This window comes from Schistocerca piceifrons, chromosome 5 (assembly GCF_021461385.2).
Source record: "Schistocerca piceifrons isolate TAMUIC-IGC-003096 chromosome 5, iqSchPice1.1, whole genome shotgun sequence".
NCBI classification, from domain to species: Eukaryota; Metazoa; Arthropoda; class Insecta; order Orthoptera; family Acrididae; genus Schistocerca; species Schistocerca piceifrons.
In genome coordinates, this window is record NC_060142.1 from 554548006 (window position 1) to 554570713 (window position 22708).

Below are 22708 nucleotides of genomic sequence, written 5' to 3' on the forward strand. Positions count from 1 at the left end.
TTGTATTGTTGTTTGATCTAAATATATTAGAGTTCATCAAAAGTGTGAATTATTTATGTAAATTAGCTTGCCCACGTCATCTATAAAATTTCTTTAAGAATTTTTCAGCATTTTTTAGCGGTGTTGCTGGGCTGTGCCGCGACCAACAATAGCAAACCCGTAAATCGGGAACAGATGCATAAAAATCAATGGTGAATTAAGAAATTGTTCTTCTTTTTCAGTGATCCTGTGGCTGATAAAATTTGAATTAATTATACGTTTGTGCATTCGTAGGCGGATAGCTAATGTTAGTTAACATTGAAATTTAAACAGTTTGGTTCTTTCAAAATATCTTAAATGTGTAATGAAGTAGGTTTGATCAGTGATAAATGTCGGCTTGGCAATAATTAAAACATTTTCTGCTAATAGAGGTAATCTTGTGTTCTATGGCTAGTGCCGGGATAAAATTCAGTAAAAATGTTTAACAAAAAAATCCACTGCATCAGGAAAGTGTATGCCAAGGCCGAATGATTTAAAGGACCCAATTCTCAACCTAATATTCTTAACCAGTTCATATGAGTTCACGTAAATATTATTTTTTCTTTAAATGTACGTAATAATTAAGTAAGTAAAAATTTTTATTACCACACGAAAATAAGAGAGTGGTTCTACAAAAAAGTTCGCACGAAAGAAAATTAACTTAAAAACAACAGACAAATTTTATTATTCTTCTTTAACGAAATTTCAAATCAATTCCAATCATTTCGATAGACGATTTCGTTAAATTGGCGCCCAACGTGGGGCTCGAATATGCAGTGGCCACTAAATACCCGTGAGATAACTAGGGAATTAATATAGTCGAACTTTGTTGCAGAACATTTAATAATTTTTCTATGTATTGTATGTATTGCATAACCAATATTGTGTGGTAATACCTGTGTATGATTTTTTGCATGAGAACACTATGTACCCAGAGGCAAGCTGAAGAAGAGAGCTCAATATTTCGAAAAATTAATTACCTACCACAATATCAGGGGGGCAGCTGCACCCAAGATAGATCACCAAAAGGTAAAGCTACAGTGTAGTTGTCCTGTGGGTAGTAAAGTAGCCTCAGTGCAGTGTTCTCGGATCATTAGTGGTGTGCTTGTTGTTAGTAAATTGTTTTAAAATAACAGGACATTTAGGTAGTTAGTCATTGTAGTATATAGTAAGTGTGTATTAGTTAATGTCCATTTTTTGTGTGATTATGTCAGTGAAACCTGAGTGTTAGGATATTTAGTTCAGATTTTATTTCTTTTGTTTACTATGGTTAGATTGCGTAGTCAGAAAGATATCAACATGGATAATGAGCAACAGTCAGTAAGTAGTGATACCGAGTTGGAAAGTGGGACACAAAGTAATGTTAGTGACGTAGTTCAGGAAGTACAATGTGAGAATCTGGGGGCAGAAGGACAAGAAATGTTGCCATTGCCACCCAGTGATTCAGTTGATAGCGGAAATACTGTGCCATCCGCAAGCACTGGACACGGACCAGAGAGTGGTGAGGTGTCAGAAGTGCAATCATTAAGAGTTATGTTCGAGCGCATGCTCAATTTCCAAGCTGAATTTGTACGTGTGCAAGCAGAGCGTGATAGAGAACGTGATGCTAAACAAGCAGAACGCGATAGAGAACGTGATGCTAAACAAGCAGAACGCGATAGAGAACGTGATGCTGAACAAGCAGAGCGTGACCAGAGATTGGTAGCTGAATTTGCCAAACAAGCAGAGCGCGATAGAGAACGTGATGCTAAACAAGCAGAGCGTGACCGACGCCTGCATGAGAGGGACTTGCAGTTGATGCAAACTTTAGAAGTTATGCAAAGTGAGATTGTTAGTTTGAAACAAAAATATGAAACCATACCCAAAACGGTGCAAGAATTAAGCGAAAGAGTAGATAGTGTTCAAGTGGCTAACGCCAATATAGTAGAGGAAATCAGTGTCCTGACTAATAGGGTCGAACAACTAGAAATTGACACAACTCAAGTAATTGAGAACAAAGTGATAGAACAAGTGCACAAAGTAGAAAATGAAGTCATAAAAGAAATAGATCAGAAAGTGCACGCCGCAATTGAGGCCAGAGATGTGGGCTCAAGTGCGGATGTGCAAGATCTAAAAAGGATAGTGCACAAAGACATTCCGCTGTGGCAGCGGAGTGTGGACCGTCGTCTTGCCGAGATGGAGCTTAGCTTGCGGCATGACGAGGCACGGGCGTATGTCACGCCAGCCAGGTCCAACAATGATAGGCATATAAATACTGCAGTAAAAAATTGCGACTGCGAGACAGAACAGGCAACCAATGTAAGCGAAACAAATAAATGTCATTCCAAAGTAGTGATTGAAGAAAGCTTGATTAGGAACCGACAGTTTCAGATCTTTACAACGGAGAAGAAATCTGTTCATCCTGTAGTGTTTATCAAGGGATTTAGAAACATTTTGCCTAGCGTTTGGAGTCATACCCAGAAAATACAGTTCGTTATGTCTTACATACAAGGAGATGCTGCATTATGGGCAACCGAAGCAGCTGACAGTTGTGATACATATGAGCAATTTGAAAAAGCATTCTTGGCCAAATATTGGTCAACATGTATCCAGGAGAGATTACGGAAGGAGGTATATAATCCAGAGCCGTATTCTCCACGACTAGGCAATTTGCGAAAATATTTCGAGAAGTACATTAATAAGACCCGTTACTGGGACGAACAGATTTCATCCCGGGATTTGATCAGGCTTTTGAAATCACACTTGCCGATACATGTAAAGCAAAAACTTATACACGTGCCTGAAAATGATATGGAACATTTCTTGTCTGTTCTGGACTCAATTGACCTGATTCAGGAGGACGTTAAGGCAGCCTCTGAACAGGCTAGAAGTAACGGAAATGGTTATAGAAATGGTAGAATAATGGAAACGGCGGAGGTAATAATAGGAGACAGGAGTATGCACAAAACGGAAATAGAGGTAGAGACCGGAACGGCAATAGTCCGCCGGTGAATAATGACCGGAAAAGGAGGTTCGATGACCGGTATGAGACAGGCCCACCAAGCAATAATAGATGGAAAAATGCCAGGGGGCCGAGCAACACTAATACTTATAATGATGCAAACCGAACTTGGCCGCAGAACCAGAGGCCCAGTCCGGACCGGCAAAACAGTGATAGATATGACAATAACCGACCGCCACCACAAAATGCGCCAATTGCGCAACCGTGGCGGCCGACGCAACACAACGTGCACATAGTGGAGGTCAGTGACACAGAGCAGCCACGCCCATCCACTAGCAATAATTCAACAAACTAGATGCAGCCGAGATACGCTCTCCATCGTCGGCTGAGGTTTGGAGTGAGAGCAGCCCGACACAGAACAAAACACCGAACAAAATCTGTATCCTTAGGTATAATGACGGGGTACAGATGGGAGATGAATTAATAACTGAACCATCCACGTGCATAAAGCAGCACAAAGACAAAGTACAAGCGATAATAGGGGTCAAAATTAATAATATTGATGTGCAAGCGGTCGTAGATACAGGTGCTACTGTCAGTGTTATGAGTATGGACTTATTCAAAGTACTGGGGAAGGAAAGGCGTATGCTGACTTTTCCCGTGAATAATTGTAAAGTCACTGGAGCCATAAGTGCACAGCGACAAATAATTAAACTCCAAGTGCGGGTAGAGATGTATTTAGGGGATGAAGCCATAGCGTGCTCATTCCTGGTAGTAAAGGGTTTAAAGGTAGCCTGCATTTTGGGGGTAGATTTTTTAAGAGAAAGGGACGCAATAATCGACCTTTCTCGGGGAAAATTAAGTTTGATGAATGCTGGTAGGAGAATAGAATTGTCCATGCTCAGATCTGAAGAGGTACCTGTACCTAATTGTAATGCTATTAACATAAAGTGTAGGAATCAGTCGATACTACATTTAGACAATTATTGTCTAGGACAGAATCTCTATTATCCTGACGTACAAGATGATCAATTAAAAGCAAATGTGGACGCACTTGTGAACAAAGTATCACAGTCCGAAAATTTGAACCCTATGCAACAGCAGGATTTGGTACAGTTATTATTTAATTATGCAGATGTATTTTCAGAACGACCAGGAATTGTTAAGGGATATCAGTACAATATCGAGGTGAAGCCTCACAAAACTTACTGTCGAGCCTCATACTCCATTCCTTGGCCCAAGAAGGAAAAAGTTTTTTTTTTTTACGAACATTTGGAGAGTTAAATAAATTGTTCAGGTTATACATTGCATATAAACACACAAGATGGCCAGATCTGATACCTAAGTTTGTAGAAGTTCACAACGCAACCCCGCATGCTTCTACGGGGTATCCACCAAACGAGATTATAATGAATAATAATAGAGTTTTGAATGAGTGGCTGGCACCTTTGCCTAAGGTCCCAGTCATTCCTGAGCCTAAGGAAGAGAAGATAAGAAAAGCAGGGTGCAACCTTACCAGGTGCGCTCAGAAAAGGAAAGAAAAATATAACCGACATGTGACGAATAACAAAAAATTTAGTGTTGGGGACTTGGTACTCTTACGCAATCATCCTAAGTCCTCGGCATCCTTGAAACAGAATAGCAAGTGGCAATTGGTGTACAATGGACCTTTTAGAGTAGTAAGTGTGCCACATGAGTGTAGCTATCTCTTAGCAGATCCCCACTCAGGGAGAGTACGGGGACTGTATCCGCGTAAGGATGTAAAAGCATTCCTACAGTAAAAGACTAATGGTCCTATGTGGATACCATTCTTTTGTAAATAATGAACATTAATGATGTGTGATCTTTAGAGATAATGTACTAGTGTAGAAGTGTTTAGTTATAAGAATATGATTGACTTTCTCATGTGTATGGATATTTGTGTTATGTACTCTTTTAATTTGTGTTATCTAGAACATGCTCTAAATGTTTGCACAGATAATCTGATTAGTGCAATTATTTGTAGTGTTAAGCTGTGACAGAGTTCAATCAAAAAGAACATTTTAGTAATGATTAGTTAGTGTACTACATAATTTTCTATGTGCCCAAATTTGAAATATTTCTTGGCACAATCTTCTCTATTATGTGTATGTATGTATATATGTGTAGCTGTCAGATTGACAGATTCGAACCCAGAATAATATCAATAATATGAGGCCCTGAGAACTTTATTATCTAACCAATGTTATTAGAGAAAATAATGCACCCAGTAGTGACCCGAGGGCACCACGGGAGGCAAACTTGTTGCAAATTTATGTAATGCAAAGTTACGCACAAAGAAGCTTCAATTGAAGCATGTGCAGATTCAAACAGTAAAAAAGAGCTAGCCAGATACAGTCCAAGTCAATTTTTGCCTACAGAGACTACACTGTAGTTACGTAGGACGTTGATAGTAAAGTGTGACATGAGTTCAAAGGAGTTATTGAACAATATGCCTGAATCCGGCTGGAATGCACAAATAAAATCTACTCGAACGCGAATATAGATGACTTTTGGGCAAACTAATACCAAATTTTAATATTTTGTTACCATGTACGCAAATATCACACCTTGGTAAAGAGTTACGAATGTGCTATTACAAAAAAAAAAAAATTGCACAGCGGACATTGTAAATAAAAATAAAGGAACTTAAACAAAAGTGCAGTATTGTGCGGCAGAGACAGACAGTGACTGTTAAACCCGCAGCAATACGTCACGGAATAGTTGTGTATAAGTGATAAAAAACTGTATCATCGCCGTGTGTGCAAGTGGACAAGGAACTAGCACGACACGAACAGTGAACCGATAACGGACGGTGGATCAAGCTAGTGTCAAACTTTAACTCTTTGTGTGTCAAGGGACGCTAGGAAAGCGCATTGACTACGAAGATACATTTTGTCCTAAGGTGAAAACTTGCGTGTGACTAATGACAAGTCATGACATGGTGAAAAATATTGTATGCCCATAAAACGTGTTACTGTGACAACGAAACATTGTGCAAACCAGACTAGTGAAGGCCTACTGAGTAATAACTGCCACTAACTGTGTGCGTTCTTTCCCACAGCAGCAAAAATGCCTATAAGGATAGTACACTGTTTCTGAACTTGTTGCATGTTTCCTGGAGCACTGCAAGAAAACGTCGCACGGGCGAGCGGATATCCAACGCGCATCCGGCTACATCAGCTATGCAGCGGCCGCAGCAGCCCGTAGCAGACCAGACAGACAGCCACGCCCCTCCGCGCCGTAGCTGTCAACGCCGGGGGCGGTGACCTACACGGAGTCAGCGCGCCGCGCCGAGCGCCGCTCAACAATCACTCCGCACCGCTCACCAAATACAGCATTATTGATTTTTTTTATGTTCACATAAACTGAATAACATGTCAATGACTTCATTTCGATAAACATTGAACATTTACTACGTAGGACAAGTGACCTTGTAGTGTATCACAAGAATAATAGTATCACACACAAAATACTTCAGTCGAACTGTATGTGACTGTGATCTTGTGTAATTGTGTAACCGTTTGTGGCGAACTGAATTTAATTCAAATGAATAACTGCATTTAATTCAAATGACCATGAACCAACTGGGATGGCTGGGCTCCGGCACAGTTTTGCCCAGGTTTCCTGTTTGCCTACGCCCAAATGGGGGAGCCATGAACTTATATAACCCTGGGACTAAATAAAAGAGCCATTCCGTAAAATATACAAGTGTAAAGAACGTTACTGGCACCATAGTGTCAAAGTGTAAAAACTCTTTGCCAAATGCTGCCAGGGGGCAATGTAACGTTCCCTGGCAAACTCACGTTATTAAAAAAAAAAAGAGTTTATTTGTACCATGTACGCCGCTCTGGGCAAGTTGTATATATCGTAATTATTGAACAAAAATATTACTGAATGTGGTGTAAAAGACATTTGTTATTCTCCTTATATTTTTTGTTGTAATATTTGTCTGTATTTAGGATAGGAATTTTTTCTGTATTTATTATGTGATTGTAAAATGTGTCAGTATTTGCGATAGCAGAGATATGTTGCCAGAAGAGAATAATATCGTCAATTTGCAAAGAAATGTTAATAGTCAGCAATACTATTTAAGCACAATGCATTATGTATTCTTTGGTCTTCTCTGTTCAGAAGTCATTGCGGTAGGACACTGTGAAAGAGTTTTTTACGAATGGGTAGACTTCTTTTGTCTCTGTCTGGACTTAGCCGCCATTAGACGATGCGTTACAAATTAATGTGAGTTGTATTGTTGTTTGATCTAAATATATTAGAGTTTATCAAAAGTGTGAATTATTTATGTAAATTAGCTTGCCACGTCATCTATAAAATTTCTTTAAGAATTTTTCAGCATTTTTAGCGGTGTTGCTGGGCTGTGCCGCGACCAACAATAGCAAACCCGTAAATCGGGAACAGATGCATAAAAATCAATGGTGAATTAAGAAATTGTTCTTCTTTTTCAGTGATCCTGTGGCTGATAAAATTTGAATTAATTATACGTTTGTGCATTCGTAGGCGGATAGCTAATGTTAGTTAACATTGAAATTTAAACAGTTTGGTTCTTTCAAAATATCTTAAATGTGTAATGAAGTAGGTTTGATCAGTGATAAATGTCGGCTTGGCAATAATTAAAACATTTTCTGCTAATAGAGGTAATCTTGTGTTCTATGGCTAGTGCCGGGATAAAATTCAGTAAAAATGTTTAACAAAAAAATCCACTGCATCAGGAAAGTGTATGCCAAGGCCGAATGATTTAAAGGACCCAATTCTCAACCTAATATTCTTAACCAGTTCATATGAGTTCACGTAAATATTATTTTTTCTTTAAATGTACGTAATAATTAAGTAAGTAAAAATTTTTTATTACCACACGAAAATAAGAGAGTGGTTCTACAAAAAAGTTCGCACGAAAGAAAATAAACTTAAAAACAACAGATAAATTTTATTATTCTTCTTTAACGAAATTTCAAATCAATCCCATTCATTACGACCGATTTCGTTAAAAACTGGAAGAACAACTGAATACCTGGCAGAGATTAATTAATGGCGCCATTATGGAAATAAGCTTAGTAAAAAGTACAGAATTGAAAATCAGTAGGAAAAATGAAAATTGCTATGGAAAAATTATGAACGAAGTAGATGCTTTTAAGTATAAAGGAGGTAAATTAACCAAGAAAGGAACAAACAGGGTTGAAATGTTGCAGAAGGTAGGAAATTGTTCAAAAATGTTATTATTATGTGTTGGACATAAACAGAAATTGGAAAAGCACATTATCTGCCACATTTGATCTGTGGGCATACAAGCCAAAAATGCTGATGCAGCACCCATCAGCAGTTTTTATCTGTGGTGTCATATTACAGTTAAGAAAACTGCGTATGTTATATTTTGCTGACAGCAGCATCAGCACTTCCTTATCTTCAAGGCCAGACCAGGAATTATCACATCTGGCCATGTGCCATGTGCCAAGGGAGGGTGGAGGGAGGGGATGAGAGGGCCTCCCCACGTCCCTACCCCACCCCGTCCCCACTCTAATGCTAAGCCAATGGCATGCAATTTGCATGCGTGTTGTTAACATGAAGCACCCCCTCCCTGAGCACCCCTAATCGTCAGCCAGTGGCGTGAAAGCTTGATGCTCCACACTCTGAACATTTTTTTTATAATAATGTGATTGCGTGCGCATTGTCATTTGCTGTCCAGAATGATGCATCATCACCACCAGTGGAAACAGCAGTGATCTACTGGGATGGAGAAGAATATTGGTATTCATTATGACACTCCATCTCTCATTGTTATTATTATTATTATTAAGCGTATATGCTTCTTTACACTTGTTTGCTGTTATTGCTGCAGACTATGAACCAAAGATGGACGAGAGTATGCTGCCGTTTGCTGCAGCGCCACACCAGCTTTAGTCCACAGTTCGTCTTCCAGGCCTTTCGGACAATGCCATAGCACCGTCACAGCAGTAGCCTGGCCCTGAGTCTCAAAGAACAACATTGTTCACCAACACGTGCACTTTAAACATCAGTAGATCTAAACGTGTGAATGTCGGTCTAGCATCTCACAATGAGTTTGATGTGATGACTTAAGTACAGAACGTTCAACGTCTCGGCCCTATGAGACAGTATTCATAATAAGAGTGGGACAATCTTTGTAGTATGATGGAGTTCATAGAAAGATGACACCTGAATGCAGTTCATCACATACTCCTATTAAAATTATCATGTTAAAGGGTGAGGCATTAATTATCGATATGTATGAGGACACAGTTCTTGGGTTAAAATCTGAGCGAGTGAGCATGTATGTTAAACATTCTAGTGTGGTAAACTTGAGTAATCTGAACAATGCTTTATTGATTGATGCAGACGTACTAGGCCGCTGGTGTCCATATATGAGAGGAGTGTACTACGAATTTGTTGAGTATTTGAGCAAAGACAGAGTAAATATTAATAAAGTGGAGCAGTGCAGCAGTGCCAGTATTTTCCACTTTTCCCCACACCACAGTGTGTAAGTGTTGAGCCTGTAACTATAAAATCAGAGCACGCTAAACGTACTGATTTAATGAGCACCCATGTAGTCATATCTATAGGTCTGATTATGATTCAAGCTGAATCCAAAGCATATAAGAACAATTATTTTGATACCTCTGTAAAGCTGAATGATTGCGTGTAAATTAAAAAAAGATGCTCTATGAAATAAAATTGTTCTTATTGGCTCCCAGCCTACACCAACTTTCACAGTGGTAGAGGATCAAATAATAATAATAACACAGGTACGGTACACAAAATTAACTCATGGTTTACTGTCAAAAAATATACTTTATTTTCCGAAAACAGATTGATTTTATGCAGAACGATTTTATTTACATAATAGCTACTGATCAACTATGCAAATTTACAGCACCAGAGATATATTAAACACACACACACACACACACACACACACACACACACACACACACACACACATACAAAATCGCTCCAGTGAATAGCGTGAGAATTGGAAGGTCCTGAACCCATCCCCACAGATGCTTGGCATCATGACACGACAGACAGACTTTTAATTGCAGAATGAAATTTTCACTCTGCAGCGGAGTGTGCGCTGATATTAAACTTCCTAGCAGATAAGAACTGTGTGCCGTACCGAGACTCGAACTCGGGACCTTAGTATTTCGCAGGCAAGTGCTCTACCTTTTGAGCTACCCAAGCGCGACTCACGATCCGTCCTCCGGCTTTACTTGGGCGAGTACCTCGTCTCCTATCTTTCAAACTTCACAGAAGCTTGGAAGGTAGGAGACGACGTACTCGCGGAAGTAAAGCCGGAGGATGGGTCGTGAGTCGTACTTGGGCAGCTCAGTGATAGCTGCCCTCCATCATAAAAAAGAAACTGAGTGACTGGATCAACGATGAACTTGAACGACCATCATCAGGCGTCCGCCCCGAACCAATTCAACGACCAATAACGAACAAAAATAAAGCCAGTAAGGCACTTGCCAGTGAAAGGCAAGGGTCCTGAGTTCGAGTCTCGGTCCGGCATACAGTTTCAGTCTGGCAGGAAGTTTCAGACTTTTAATTGCAGTGCAGTATGTAGCTAATGGCTCTGCGACCAAAAGACTGCTTGTTGCATCATATGATTAAACATATCACGAAACAGACACTCCTTATAACCTTCGACTGTGAGGGCTGTGAAGGCATACAGTGCAAGCACTTAACCCATGTCTGGGTGGCATCTTCATCTACACGGTATGCATACACCTTCGATCGAAGCCTTACAAATTCCGCAATCTAGTCTTTCATTAGGCTGATAAACTTCTTGTTCTGTGGTATTGTGCCATAAGGTTTTTTTTTTTTTTTTTTTTTTTTTTTTTAAATGGTTCAAATGGCTCTGAGCACTATGGTACTCAACTGCTGTGGTCATCAGTCCCCTAGAACTTAGAACTAATTAAACCTAACTAACCTAAGGACATCACACACATCCATGCCCGAGGCAGGATTCGAACCTGCGACCGTAGCAGCAGCGCGGCTCCGGACTGGAGCGCCTAGAACCGCACGACCACCGCGGCCGGTTGTGTGCCATAAGGATTATCGGCCAAAATGTCTCGGGAGTGCATGTAAGTCAGGAGTTGCCAACCCGCAGCCCGCAGTGTGAGTTCCTCGAGGAGCCAATTTTGAGCCCGCTGAGCTGTTTAGTATGAAAGAAAAATTTAACTTTTATTTCATGTAAAACCCTCAAACCAGCATTCCATCATGCTTTTTTCGTATCATATCCAGTTATAACAGGAATACCTCAGTTCATTTATTAAATTCTCGATAATATTCTTCTCGGGTGTGCAGCCGGATCATAACGTCTTCATGACACAATATTTCCGCGGTCCAACTGGCCGCCATCTTCAGGTGAAAGTGCTGGTACACGATCTCTCTTCCGGCGAGATCATGTACCAGCACTCTCACCTGAAGATGGCGGCCAGTTGGACCGCGGAAATATTGTGTCATGAAGACGTTATGATCCGGCTGAACACCCGAGAAGAATATTGTCAATTATTACGCCGGGATAGCCTATTTAATTCTCATTAGATTTTTTCTATATTTCTGTCTGAGAAAAATAACTATGTTGGATTCATTCTGAAAAGCTCGCGTGCCATCTTGTTGTAAATATATTTCACCTTGGCGAGTGGTATGGATTGGATAACGGTTTGTTGCGCATCGATCGTTGCGCTGCGTGAATTAGACGAGTGCCAGACATAGCCAACACATCCCATATTTAATTTTACTGCAAACTCACACCACTACCTCCCGTAAAGTTTATACGTGGTGCACATTCGGTAGCGATAGACCTGTCATGACGGCAGGAAAGTAAGGCCAGCTTGTATCTTTTTACAACTAACCCGTGACGCTAGTATTTAATTTTAGTAGGTTTGCATTTATTTTATGTATTCAACTAAGGCGAGTAGGTTCACCAGTTGACATTAACAATGATTTCTGACTCAGTTATTTCTTTTAATTTTAGTATTACAAAATATATAGATACTTGATTGTAACAACGTAATCTAGTAAAGCAGTTGAATACTACTCTAAAGAATTCTCGAGAGAATAGACTATGAAGCTTCCCAAGTGCGTATAGTACTCAAATGAAAGACCGACAACTCTACGAGCAGTGTAGCTCTGTGGTACCATGCTGGCCTTCGATGTGAAAGGCTAGGCTTTGATACCCAGATGAGATGTATTTTTAAACATAGTCGCATGCTCTACAACCATTTCCGTGAAGCGTGAAGTACATAAAGACGAAAAAAAAAGATCGAGACTGTTAATTGTTGGATTGCTCGTTCGAGTCGAGTTTCGGTAATTGTTTTTTAATGTTTTACGTTCAGTTCGAATACCTACGTCATATATGCTAATTAGTGCATATTTAATTGTCTTTTTAAGAAAAGTGCACGTTCTCTTATTTATAATTACGTATCACACACAAAAATCTAGTTTTCATTGCAGATATAAATCCTAATCACCCATTCTTTATATGTAAGGTTGTTTAAAAAAGAAATTTCAAGTTAGTTATTGTTTATCTACACGTACTCTACTCTTCACGGAAATGCCAGTGGACCATGAACCTTTGCTTAAAAGTTTACCACAACTGGGAATCGAAGGCCACCCCCGGATTTGGGCGTCCTAACACAGGGCCACACAGCCCATCAGAACAGTCGACATGCTTTACGGTGTTAAAGAACTTCCGGGAACTTTAAAGTAGATTTTGTAGGGAATTTTTGAAAGAGGTATCGAACTACTTTAGGTAACTGGTATTTGATTCTGAACTTTACGTACCATAAACATAAAAAATTACGAAATTACGATTACTGTGTGGCCTCTATGACAGTTTTCGACTAATGGTGAAAACATGTCTGGTTCAGTTCAAGACGTAAACTTGGATCATCAATTAGTAAGCAAATAGTATCAAAGAAGAGAAAAGTTACAGAGGAGTTGAGAACTTACCTTGACAAGTGGATTGTAATTTTTGTGGTATGTAAAACAAAAGCCATATGCCTGATATGCAATGAATCCGAAAGAATATAGCATCAAACGGCATTAAGAGGCTACACATGCTGTTTTATTTGATAAGTACAAGGGACAATGTCGATAATGCCAAGTAAACGACTTAAAAAGCAATCTTCCTGTTCAACAGCAGCTATTTACAAGGACGAATTCAGAATCAACATCCTATGTGAAAGCGAGTTATGCAGTTGCTTTGCTACTGACAAAAAAATCATATCCATATTTAGATGACAGAATAGTTTAGGAATGCTTTTAAAAGAAAAAGGATTTCTCAACAATAAGCTTGTCTTGTGAAACACTTACTAGCCGTGTGGATTACGTTGCAAGACAAATTGAAGATAATTTAAAAAATCATGCAGATGAGTTTATATTTTAGTCTCTAGCTTGGGATGAATGCACAGGTATTGATGATATCGCCCAAGTGCCGATTTATGTCAGAGGTGTTGATGCTCATTTTAGTAAAAGGGAAGAATTAACGGGATTGCAGTCACTCAAGGATACCATGAAGTCACGAGATTTGTGGAAGCAGTTATATCGACATTAAGTCGCTTTTCGTTGAAATTCAGCAACCTCTCGAGGGTAACAACGGATGGTGCTCCAACAATAGCTGGGAGACAAGAAGATGTAGTTCAGATTGAAAACAAGTCCCACAAAGTTGGCAATACGTCGATGCCAAACTTTCATTGCATAACCCATCAAGAGAATTTATGTTCCATGTCACTCAAAATAAACTACGTCATGAAGGTAGGTGTCCAAACAGTGAAATTTATTGAGTCGAAAGGATTGAATCAGCGTCAGTTCCAAGAATTTCTGAAGTCTTTGGATTCAGAGCGTGATAACATTTCGTATTTTATAGACGTAAGATGGCTAACCGGTACGAAAGTGTTGAAACGAATTTTTTGATTTGAAGCCAGAAATACAATCATTCTTTTAAATCAAGTCAAAGAGACTCCTGGAGTTCGGAGATAAATTATGGCTTTCTGTCTTCGCGTTCTTGGTCTCAACTGCTTCTGGTTCTTTCAGCTTATGCAGGTCTTACCTCCTTAATTTCCTATTTTTTCAGATTCTTCAGTTTTAATCTACAGTTGATAACCAATAAATTGTGGTCAGAGTCCTCATTTTCTGCTGAAAATGTCTTAGAACTTAAAGTCTGGTTCCTAAGTCGCTGTCTTACCGTTATATAATCAATCTGCTCTTCCAAGCATACAGTTTTCTTTCACGATTTTTAAACCAAGTGTTAGCGATGATTAAATAGTGCTCTCTGAAATATTCTATCACGTGGCTTGCCCTTTCATTCCTTTCCACCAGTCTATATTCACCTACTATTTTTCCTTCTCTCCTTTCCCTACTATCGAATTCCAGTCCCGAATCAGGATTAAATTTTCGTCTCCCTTAACTGTCTGAGTAATTTGTTTTATCTCATCGTACTATTCTTCAATCTCCTCATCTGCAGAACTTGTTGGCATGTAAACTTGTACTACTGTGGTGGGTGTGGATTTCGTGTCTGGCTGTGATAATGCATTCGCTACGCTGTTCGTGGAAGCTTGCCCACGTTCGTGTTTGTATCCCGATATTCACCTGGTCCTCCTGCCACCAAATTTCCTATTAGGCGGTACTTCTAACTTCAGGCCCTCCATTTCCCTTTACAGTTTTCTAGCCTACCTACCTGATTAGGGATCTAACTTTTCATACTCTGATCCTTAGAACTCCAGCTTTGTTTCTCCGAAAGAGAACATCATGCTGAGTATTCCCTGGCTGGAGATTTGAATAGGGGACCATTTTACATCGAGAATATCTTACCCATTAGGATCTTATTATTTAACTACACAGCAGAGCTGTATGCCCCCAGGAAAAATAATGGCCTTAGTATCCCTTGGTTTCAGCTGTTTGCAGTACCAACACAGCAACGCAGTTTTGGTTGCTGTTACAAGGGCAAATCAGTCAATCGTCCAGACTGTTGCCCTTGCAACTGCTGAAAAGGCTGCATCTCCTCTTCACGAACTACACATTTGCCTGGCCTCTGAACAGGTACCCCTCCATTGTTATTGCAGTGGTACAGCTGTCTGTCTCACGGTGGCATGCAGGCCACCCCACCAGTGGAAAGGTTGATGGGCTATCATCGCTATGGGTGATGAGTGATAATTCCTTAAACTGCTTTGGGGTAAGTGTGCCTCCAGAACCACTGTCATTCGAGTTGTTAAATCAGGTGATGTCATTGAGAGGTTTCAGTCCTATGAATTTAATGAACTTGTAATTCTCATGTGTTGCCACGTTGTGCTTCCATTGCAAAGAGGAGTTCCGATGCAATACTACTTCGGGATGCAACTTTTTAAACATCCTATAGGTATTCTCTTCTTTACTGTACAATGAGCAGCATTCATAATTTGCTTAGAGGTTATTCCGGCACCCAGCTTATGTTTGGAAAGTGTTGCCTTATTGACCACAAATGCAGCAATATATACAGATCTGTGTAGCTTCATCAGCTATATTTGGTTCAAATGGCTCTGAGAACTATGGGACTTAACTTCTGAGGTCATCAGTCCCCTAGAACTTAGAACTACTTAAACCTAATTAACCTAAGGACATCACACACATCCATGCCCGAGGCAGGATTCGAACCTACGACCGTAGCGGTCTCGCGGTTCCAGACTGTAACGCCTAGAACCGCACGGCCACTCCGGCCGGTGCTACATTTGGTCTGTAATGTGATGAACGTTACTGTTTCTGTTAGCAGTATCTTGCTTCTTACATGTGTCGTCCAGGAAATGCATTTCCTTATCACAACAAACTAGGTGCTTTCTCTACTTTCTTTCATTTCCACAAAAATTGTATCCAGGTAAATGATGGTTGACTGGTAGATTCTCGTTTCCTAGCACTCGTGTCACTCTGCTGTGTAAGATGAGGTTTGCATGTTCTGTTATGTAAGGGTGTACGGATTGCGCGCAACCGTGCGGTACGTTAACACGCGCTCGCCAGCCGACCTGTCTGGAATGCTGACGATTCGCTTGGTCAGTAGACGGGCGTCCGGGCGCACTGCGACGCAGAGCGAGTATGCCACTGGCCGCCGTCCGCAGCGGGCAGTATTAACTAGCGCAGCGCGGCCTCGGGCGCGAATATGTCTCTTTCCTTAGCTCACCATGGAGCCTATCGACACGACCGTAATTAGCCGGTGTTAGGATGTCAGACACAGTGACGATGAGTGCACGTAGCGTGCGTGTTTTATAATCCGCCTTTGTTAATAAAACTGTTGAAACTCACCTCTCGTGTTCGCGTATTGCTGTACCTCAAGGACCCACCGCTTACAAATCCTGAAAAAATATTCGTGTAATCATCATCCGGGGCAACAACACCAACTACACCCTTATAGTTACCTATAAAATTGCTACATTTCACCCGTTGTTGTGATTGGACACATCTGGTTCAGAGTTTTTTGTGATTTGTCTGTGTAAGGACCCTCTGACATTTCTTCACCGTCACTGTCCTTCACTATTTAAGTTCTAAGGTTTGTGTGCTGGACATTGTAAGCTGTAAATACCTCCATTGACCATTTCGTAGGTAAGACTTCTAAACACAGTTGTGCATTTTGAAATATGTATCAAATCACCCATATTGAGCTGTTTGTGGATCCATGAATTATGGAAGAATGTTAAGCAATTTTACGACCCTTGAAGGTTAAATTGCTTCCACATCCAAATTTTTGTCGTCCTGTTCAACTGTTTAACAGTACTAGCTTTCAGATGGGTGAATACTGAGTAGTACATTGGGCTAGGGTCTCCTGTCAGATAAACCTGTCATCTGGTGCAAGTCTTTTTAATTGACGCCACTTCGATGACTTGTGTGTAAAGAGGATGAAAACATGATGAAAGCAACAAAACACCCAGCCCTGAGCAGAGGAACTCGAAAACCTGGCTGGGAGTCGAATTCAGGTCCTCGCATGGCATTCTACTCCTCTGACCGTTCAGCTATGGAGGCGGACTAAAGAGTAGTGGTTGCCCCATATCGTTCCTGTACTCTTTTGAAATGCCTATTATAAAATTCGTCTCCATGGTTGGTTGCTCGGACACCCATTCATTCTAAAAAAATTGATCGAAAACGTCTGAAACTTCTTTCTCCATCATTAGTTTGAAAGGCAGAGCCCAAATGAATTTGAAGTGTGTCTCTATGACTGTAAGAAAACACCTGAAACCTTTATTCGATCTGAACATTCTATCATTATTCGATCTGAACATTCTGTCATTATTCGATCTGAATAATCTGAATGAGATCAGCCTACCATAAACCATCCAATCTTCGTATCATAACACGTCTGCACAGGAATGTTATGCATGTTGATCTGTGAAGCTCACAAACAACTGTCTCCATAGTTAATCACTGATGTGTCTTCCTCAAAACTCTGATACAACTGATATGATTCTGTGTGTGTGTGTGTGTGTGTGTGTGTGTGCTGTTCTACCTGATGATGTGAGTAGTCACAATAGATCTACAGTTTCGTTTGGGTCATTGTGATATATATCCTCTAGTGGTACACTTTTAGGTCTTTTACGCTGAAATTCAACGACTTTACAAGCACCACATGCAGCGGCTAATGCTGTTTAACTACGTTCTTGTTTTTGTCACACTTTAAAGCTTACACGAACGCACCCGTGGCCGAAGGGTAGCATGTTTCACTAGTAATCAATACGGTGATAGGTCCGGAGTTCTAACTTCACCACTGTTTAAATTTAGAATAAAAATCATCAGCAATGATGGCAGAGGACTTCGGAATAAGAAATTGTCCTTGTTCTGCCAACGGCCGTGTTGAAGAGAGTGGAGGAGCACATAGAGGTTAAAGGCACTCTTGGGTGGGAAAATGCCCATAAAAGGCGGAAAAATCAGTTATGATCAACCACCTGAGGATGCTGATAGCAATGGAAACCACTGCATTAAAGACACAAAATGTGTATCAGAAGGACATGTGGCCTGTGACTGGAAAAGTGTCATGATGATCTCTCCATTGGCGAGAGTTTCCACGCAAGTCCCCCATTCACTGTCGAGAGGGAGTTGACCATTACAAAAAGACAGGATAACAGCCTACGGTATGTCACAAGATTAAAAGTAGTAGGTCAGCTAGAAATCATAAAAGTGCAATGCAAATGCTTAATCTAGATACAGTGGGTGTCAGTAAAATGGAATGGAAACAAGGATTCCTGGTGTGATGAGTGCATGGTAATATCAATAACTGCAGAACATAGTATGACGGGAATAGAATTCGTTATGAATAGGAAGGCAGGGCAGGAAGCGAGTTACTGTGAAGAATACAGCAATAATATTGTTCTCTTCACAATCGACAGCAAATCAACACCAACCACCATAGTGCAAGTATATATGCTCATATCCCAAGCAGCAGAAGAAGCGATAGAGAATTCATATTGTTGTGACTGACAATTCGCAGTTTTCCACAAACACAACTTTTATTGATGTAAGTTCACAAGGTTGAGGACTGAACAACAAACGAAAGTTAACAATAACGATGCTAGTAAAGGTCTCCTAATTTAGGCAAACAAAAGTTCACTAATTTTCCACAAAGGTTCGTGGTAACACACACATACACACACACACACACACACACACACACACACACACACACACACACACACACACTAGTAATACTCCAATTCAGAGACGAAGACGTAATCTTCAACTGTCGCAGTACACGTGGTAGGCATCCGGCGTGAACTGAACTTCGGGGCTGGTTCTAGCCGCTAAATAGCTGTCTCCAGCCAATCAGGTTTTGACGTAGTGATACTTCCTGCAGGCCGTGGCTCGAGCTCCCCCTGCAGGAAGTAGTGCTCGGAATGTCTGTTATCTTGAATGTAAATAGCCGGTGTCTACCATGGTGCTTTTGGTACGCCTTGGGCAGAGTCAACCTCGTCCTGTGTGGTGTAATGTGTGTTGGAGGCCCTCAAGGGCTACCTTGGCTCCGGTATAACACATTATACACTCCTGGAAATTGAAATAAGAACACCGTGAATTCATTGTCCCAGGAAGGGGAAACTTTATTGACACATTCCTGGGGTCAGATACATCACATGATCACACTGACAGAACCACAGGCACATAGACACAGGCAACAGAGCATGCACAATGTCGGCACTAGTACAGTGTATATCCACCTTTCGCAGCAATGCAGGCTGCTATTCTCCCATGGAGACGATCGTAGAGATGCTGGATGTAGTCCTGTGGAACGGCTTGCCATGCCATTTCCACCTGGCGCCTCAGTTGGACCAGCGTTCGTGCTGGACGTGCAGACCGCGTGAGACGACGCTTCATCCAGTCCCAAACATGCTCAATGGGGGACAGATCCGGAGATCTTGCTGGCCAGGGTAGTTGACTTACACCTTCTAGAGCACGTTGGGTGGCACGGGATACATGCGGACGTGCATTGTCCTGTTGGAACAGCAAGTTCCCTTGCCGGTCTAGGAATGGTAGAACGATGGGTTCGATGACGGTTTGGATGTACCGTGCACTATTCAGTGTCCCCTCGACGATCACCAGTGGTGTACGGCCAGTGTAGGAGATCGCTCCCCACACCATGATGCCGGGTGTTGGCCCTGTGTGCCTCGGTCGTATGCAGTCCAGACTGTGGCGCTCACCTGCACGGCGCCAAACACGCATACGACCATCATTGGCACCAAGGCAGAAGCGACTCTCATCGCTGAAGACGACACGTCTCCATTCGTCCCTCCATTCACGCCTGTCGCGACACCACTGGAGGCGGGCTGCACGATGTTGGGGCGTGAGCGGAAGACGGCCTAACGGTGTGCGGGACCGTAGCCCAGCTTCATGGATACGGTTGCGAATGGTCCTCGCCGATACCCCAGGAGCAACAGTGTCCCTAATTTGCTGGGAAGTGGCGGTGCGGTCCCCTACGGCACTGCGTAGGATCCTACGGTCTTGGCGTGCATCCGTGCGTCGCTGCGGTCCGGTCCCAGGTCGACGGGCACGTGCACCTTCCGCCGACCACTGGCGACAACATCGATGTACTGTGGAGACCTCACGCCCCACGTGTTGAGCAATTCGGCGGTACGTCCACCCGGCCTCCCGCATGCCCACTATATGCCCTCGCTCAAAGTCCGTCAACTGCACATACGGTTCACGTCCACGCTGTCGCGGCATGCTACCAGTGTTAAAGACTGCGATGGAGCTCCGTATGCCACGGCAAACTGGCTGACACTGACGGCGGAGGTGCACAAATGCTGCGCAGCTAGCGCCATTCGATGGCCAACACCGCGGTTCCTGGTGTGTCCGCTGTGCCGTGCGTGTGATCATTGCTTGTACAGCCCTCTCGCAGTGTCCGGAGCAAGTATGGTGGGTCTGACACACCGGTGTCAATGTGTTCTTTTTTCCATTTCCAGGAGTGTAGTTATTCAGTACGTAGAGACAGATGACAATCTAATCGTGACGGAAGATTGGAATGCATTTGTAGGGAAGGAGTAGAAGAAAGGTTTACGCAAGAATATGGCTTGGTGGTCTGAACTGATTGAGTTCTGCAAGAAATTTCAACTAGTAATAGCGAGTAGTCTGTTGAAGTATCACAGGAACAAAATGTATGCGTAGAGAAAGCCGGGAGATATGGGAAAATTCCAGTTAGGTTACATCATGGTCAGGCGGAGATTCCGGGAACAAATAAAGGATTGTAAGGGATAACCATGTGAAGGTATAGACACAGATTACGATTTAGTAATAATAGAAAGTAGGATTGAAATTTAAGATTCTGGTGCAGGGGTCTCCAAACTACGGCCCGCGGGTCGAAACCGGCCCGCGAGAGCCGGCAAACCGGCCCGCGTTAGCTGGCCGGACATCCCTGGTATCCGGCCCGCCAAATATTTGAGGTGGTACCTGTACTTCCAACAATTGAGTTTCGAGGTCTATCGCGACCAATACACCGCGACATTGACGGAGCTCTATCTTTACAAAGCGGAAGGCCATGGTTAAACTTGTGGCTATCCACAATAAACAGACAGACTATTCTCCGTGCGACAGTGAAAAAAAAAAAAAAAAAACGGTTAACAGACTAGTTTGGCGAAAACATTTTTAGTAAAAAAAATTCTTTGCATTTTATTCTACTCACGAGTCTGGTGCAAGTCTTTCAAATTGGCGCCACTTCGGCTACTAGCCTTAGTAATCAATCATTATGGAAGATACTTTTTAAGCGAGGTTTCGCTTTCTTTTGATTACGTTGTAAAATACACATAGCAAGCAAATCGTATAATATATTTTTTTAAAGGCAATTTACCTGGTATACATAATGCTATTGGATATTTTAGTTGTAACTTATGTATAAAAATAGCTGTAATTAATTTATAAGTCGAAAACTCACAGTGTTAGAGTATTCACGTAAAGAAATTTAACATTTTAGTGATAATTAGTGACTTTTTTGTAGCTGTAACTTTCCTGTCATAATTACCTCCAGTTGTGGATCAAGTTTACTGTTAGAGATAATCATCAGCGACTTCAAATGCTCATCACTTAATTTTGATCTGTAAATAATTTTTGCATGTTTCATTTTGGAGAAAGTTTTTTCACACAAATAAGTAGTGCCAAAAGCGGAAAAAAAGCCACGGGCAAATTTATGTAAATTTGGAAACTGTGTGGATGGAAGACACTTATACAATTCCAGTATTGTTGACTTTGGATGTTTTCGTTTTAAAAAGTCGCTACATTGCAAATCAATAATTTCAAACTTAAGTTCTGCGGGTAACGCTTCTATATCGACGTCAAAGGGATTTTGAAATATCTTGAATTTGCATCCATATCTGGAAAACGTGATTCAAAACTAATTTTTAAAGCACTCAAAGCTTCAATTGAGAAAGTTACAGGAAACGGAATCTCAGTTTGCTGACTGAATGTTTGGCATGTAATAAAATGCGTGAAGCATACTTTGTTCAACTGAGATTGAAACAAAGCAATATTTTGTCGACAGGACTTAACATGCGTGTATAAATCAGGCAGAAGCTGGTTTTCACCTTGCAATTTTAAATTAAGGTCATTCATATGTTTAGTTAAGTCTGTAAAAAATCCTAGCTCCCATAACCACTCACCGTTCCGTAACTCAGCCAGAGGACGATTCCTTTCGTTCAAAAAATTTCAGTTACTGTTCGGAGTCCAAAAAAACGGGTCAGAACTATACCGCATCTAAGCCAGCGCACTGCTGTATAATATGGCAAGTCGTTTTCCTCAATATCTTCAAGGAACTCGCGGAACTGGCGACAACTGAGTGCATGGGATCTGATATAATTAACAATTGAAATAACTGGCTTCAAAAATTCTGACGTATCTAAATGTTTTCCACACAATGTTGGTGAATAATACAATGTACTACTAATGGTTTTGAGCCACCGTCATTTTCTACGGCCTTAGAAAGGAGAGCAACAACACCTTAAATTTTTCCACACATGTTTTTGCCACCATCAGTTGTAATACATTTTAATTTCTTCCACTGGAGATTGTTTTTCTGAACTGCTCTTTCAACTCCTTTAAAAATATCTTCGCCAGTGGTCGTCCCGTAAATACTGCCAACATCAAGGAGCTCTTCATACACTTCATAATTTTTGTCAATCCCTCGAATAAGTAGTAGTACTTGAGCAGTATCTGATACATCTGTTGACTCATCCACGGACAAAGAGAACCAGGCTAAGTCTTGATTTT

General features: G+C 41.3%; 1 protein-coding gene across 1 annotated transcript; it reads left to right on the forward strand.

The window, feature by feature from the left end:
* The first annotated feature begins 1317 nt into the window (after nt 1–1317).
* Nucleotides 1318–8750, forward strand: LOC124799137 (RNA-binding protein 25-like). The gene is made up of 2 exons (XM_047262674.1): nt 1318–2316; nt 8676–8750. Exons 1-2 carry the CDS (start codon nt 1318–1320, stop codon nt 8748–8750), a joined length of 1074 nt encoding a protein of 357 aa, XP_047118630.1.
* Nucleotides 8751–22708: the final 13958 nt, after the last annotated feature.

Coding starts and splice junctions, on each gene's coding strand:
- LOC124799137 (XM_047262674.1), top strand. CDS start 1,318: ATGGATAATGAGCAACAGTCAGTAAGTAGTGATACCGAGTTGGAAAGT. Junction 2,317..8,675: donor AGACAGAACAGGCAACCAAT/GTAAGCGAAACA, acceptor TTTGCTGTCCAG/AATGATGCATCATCACCACC.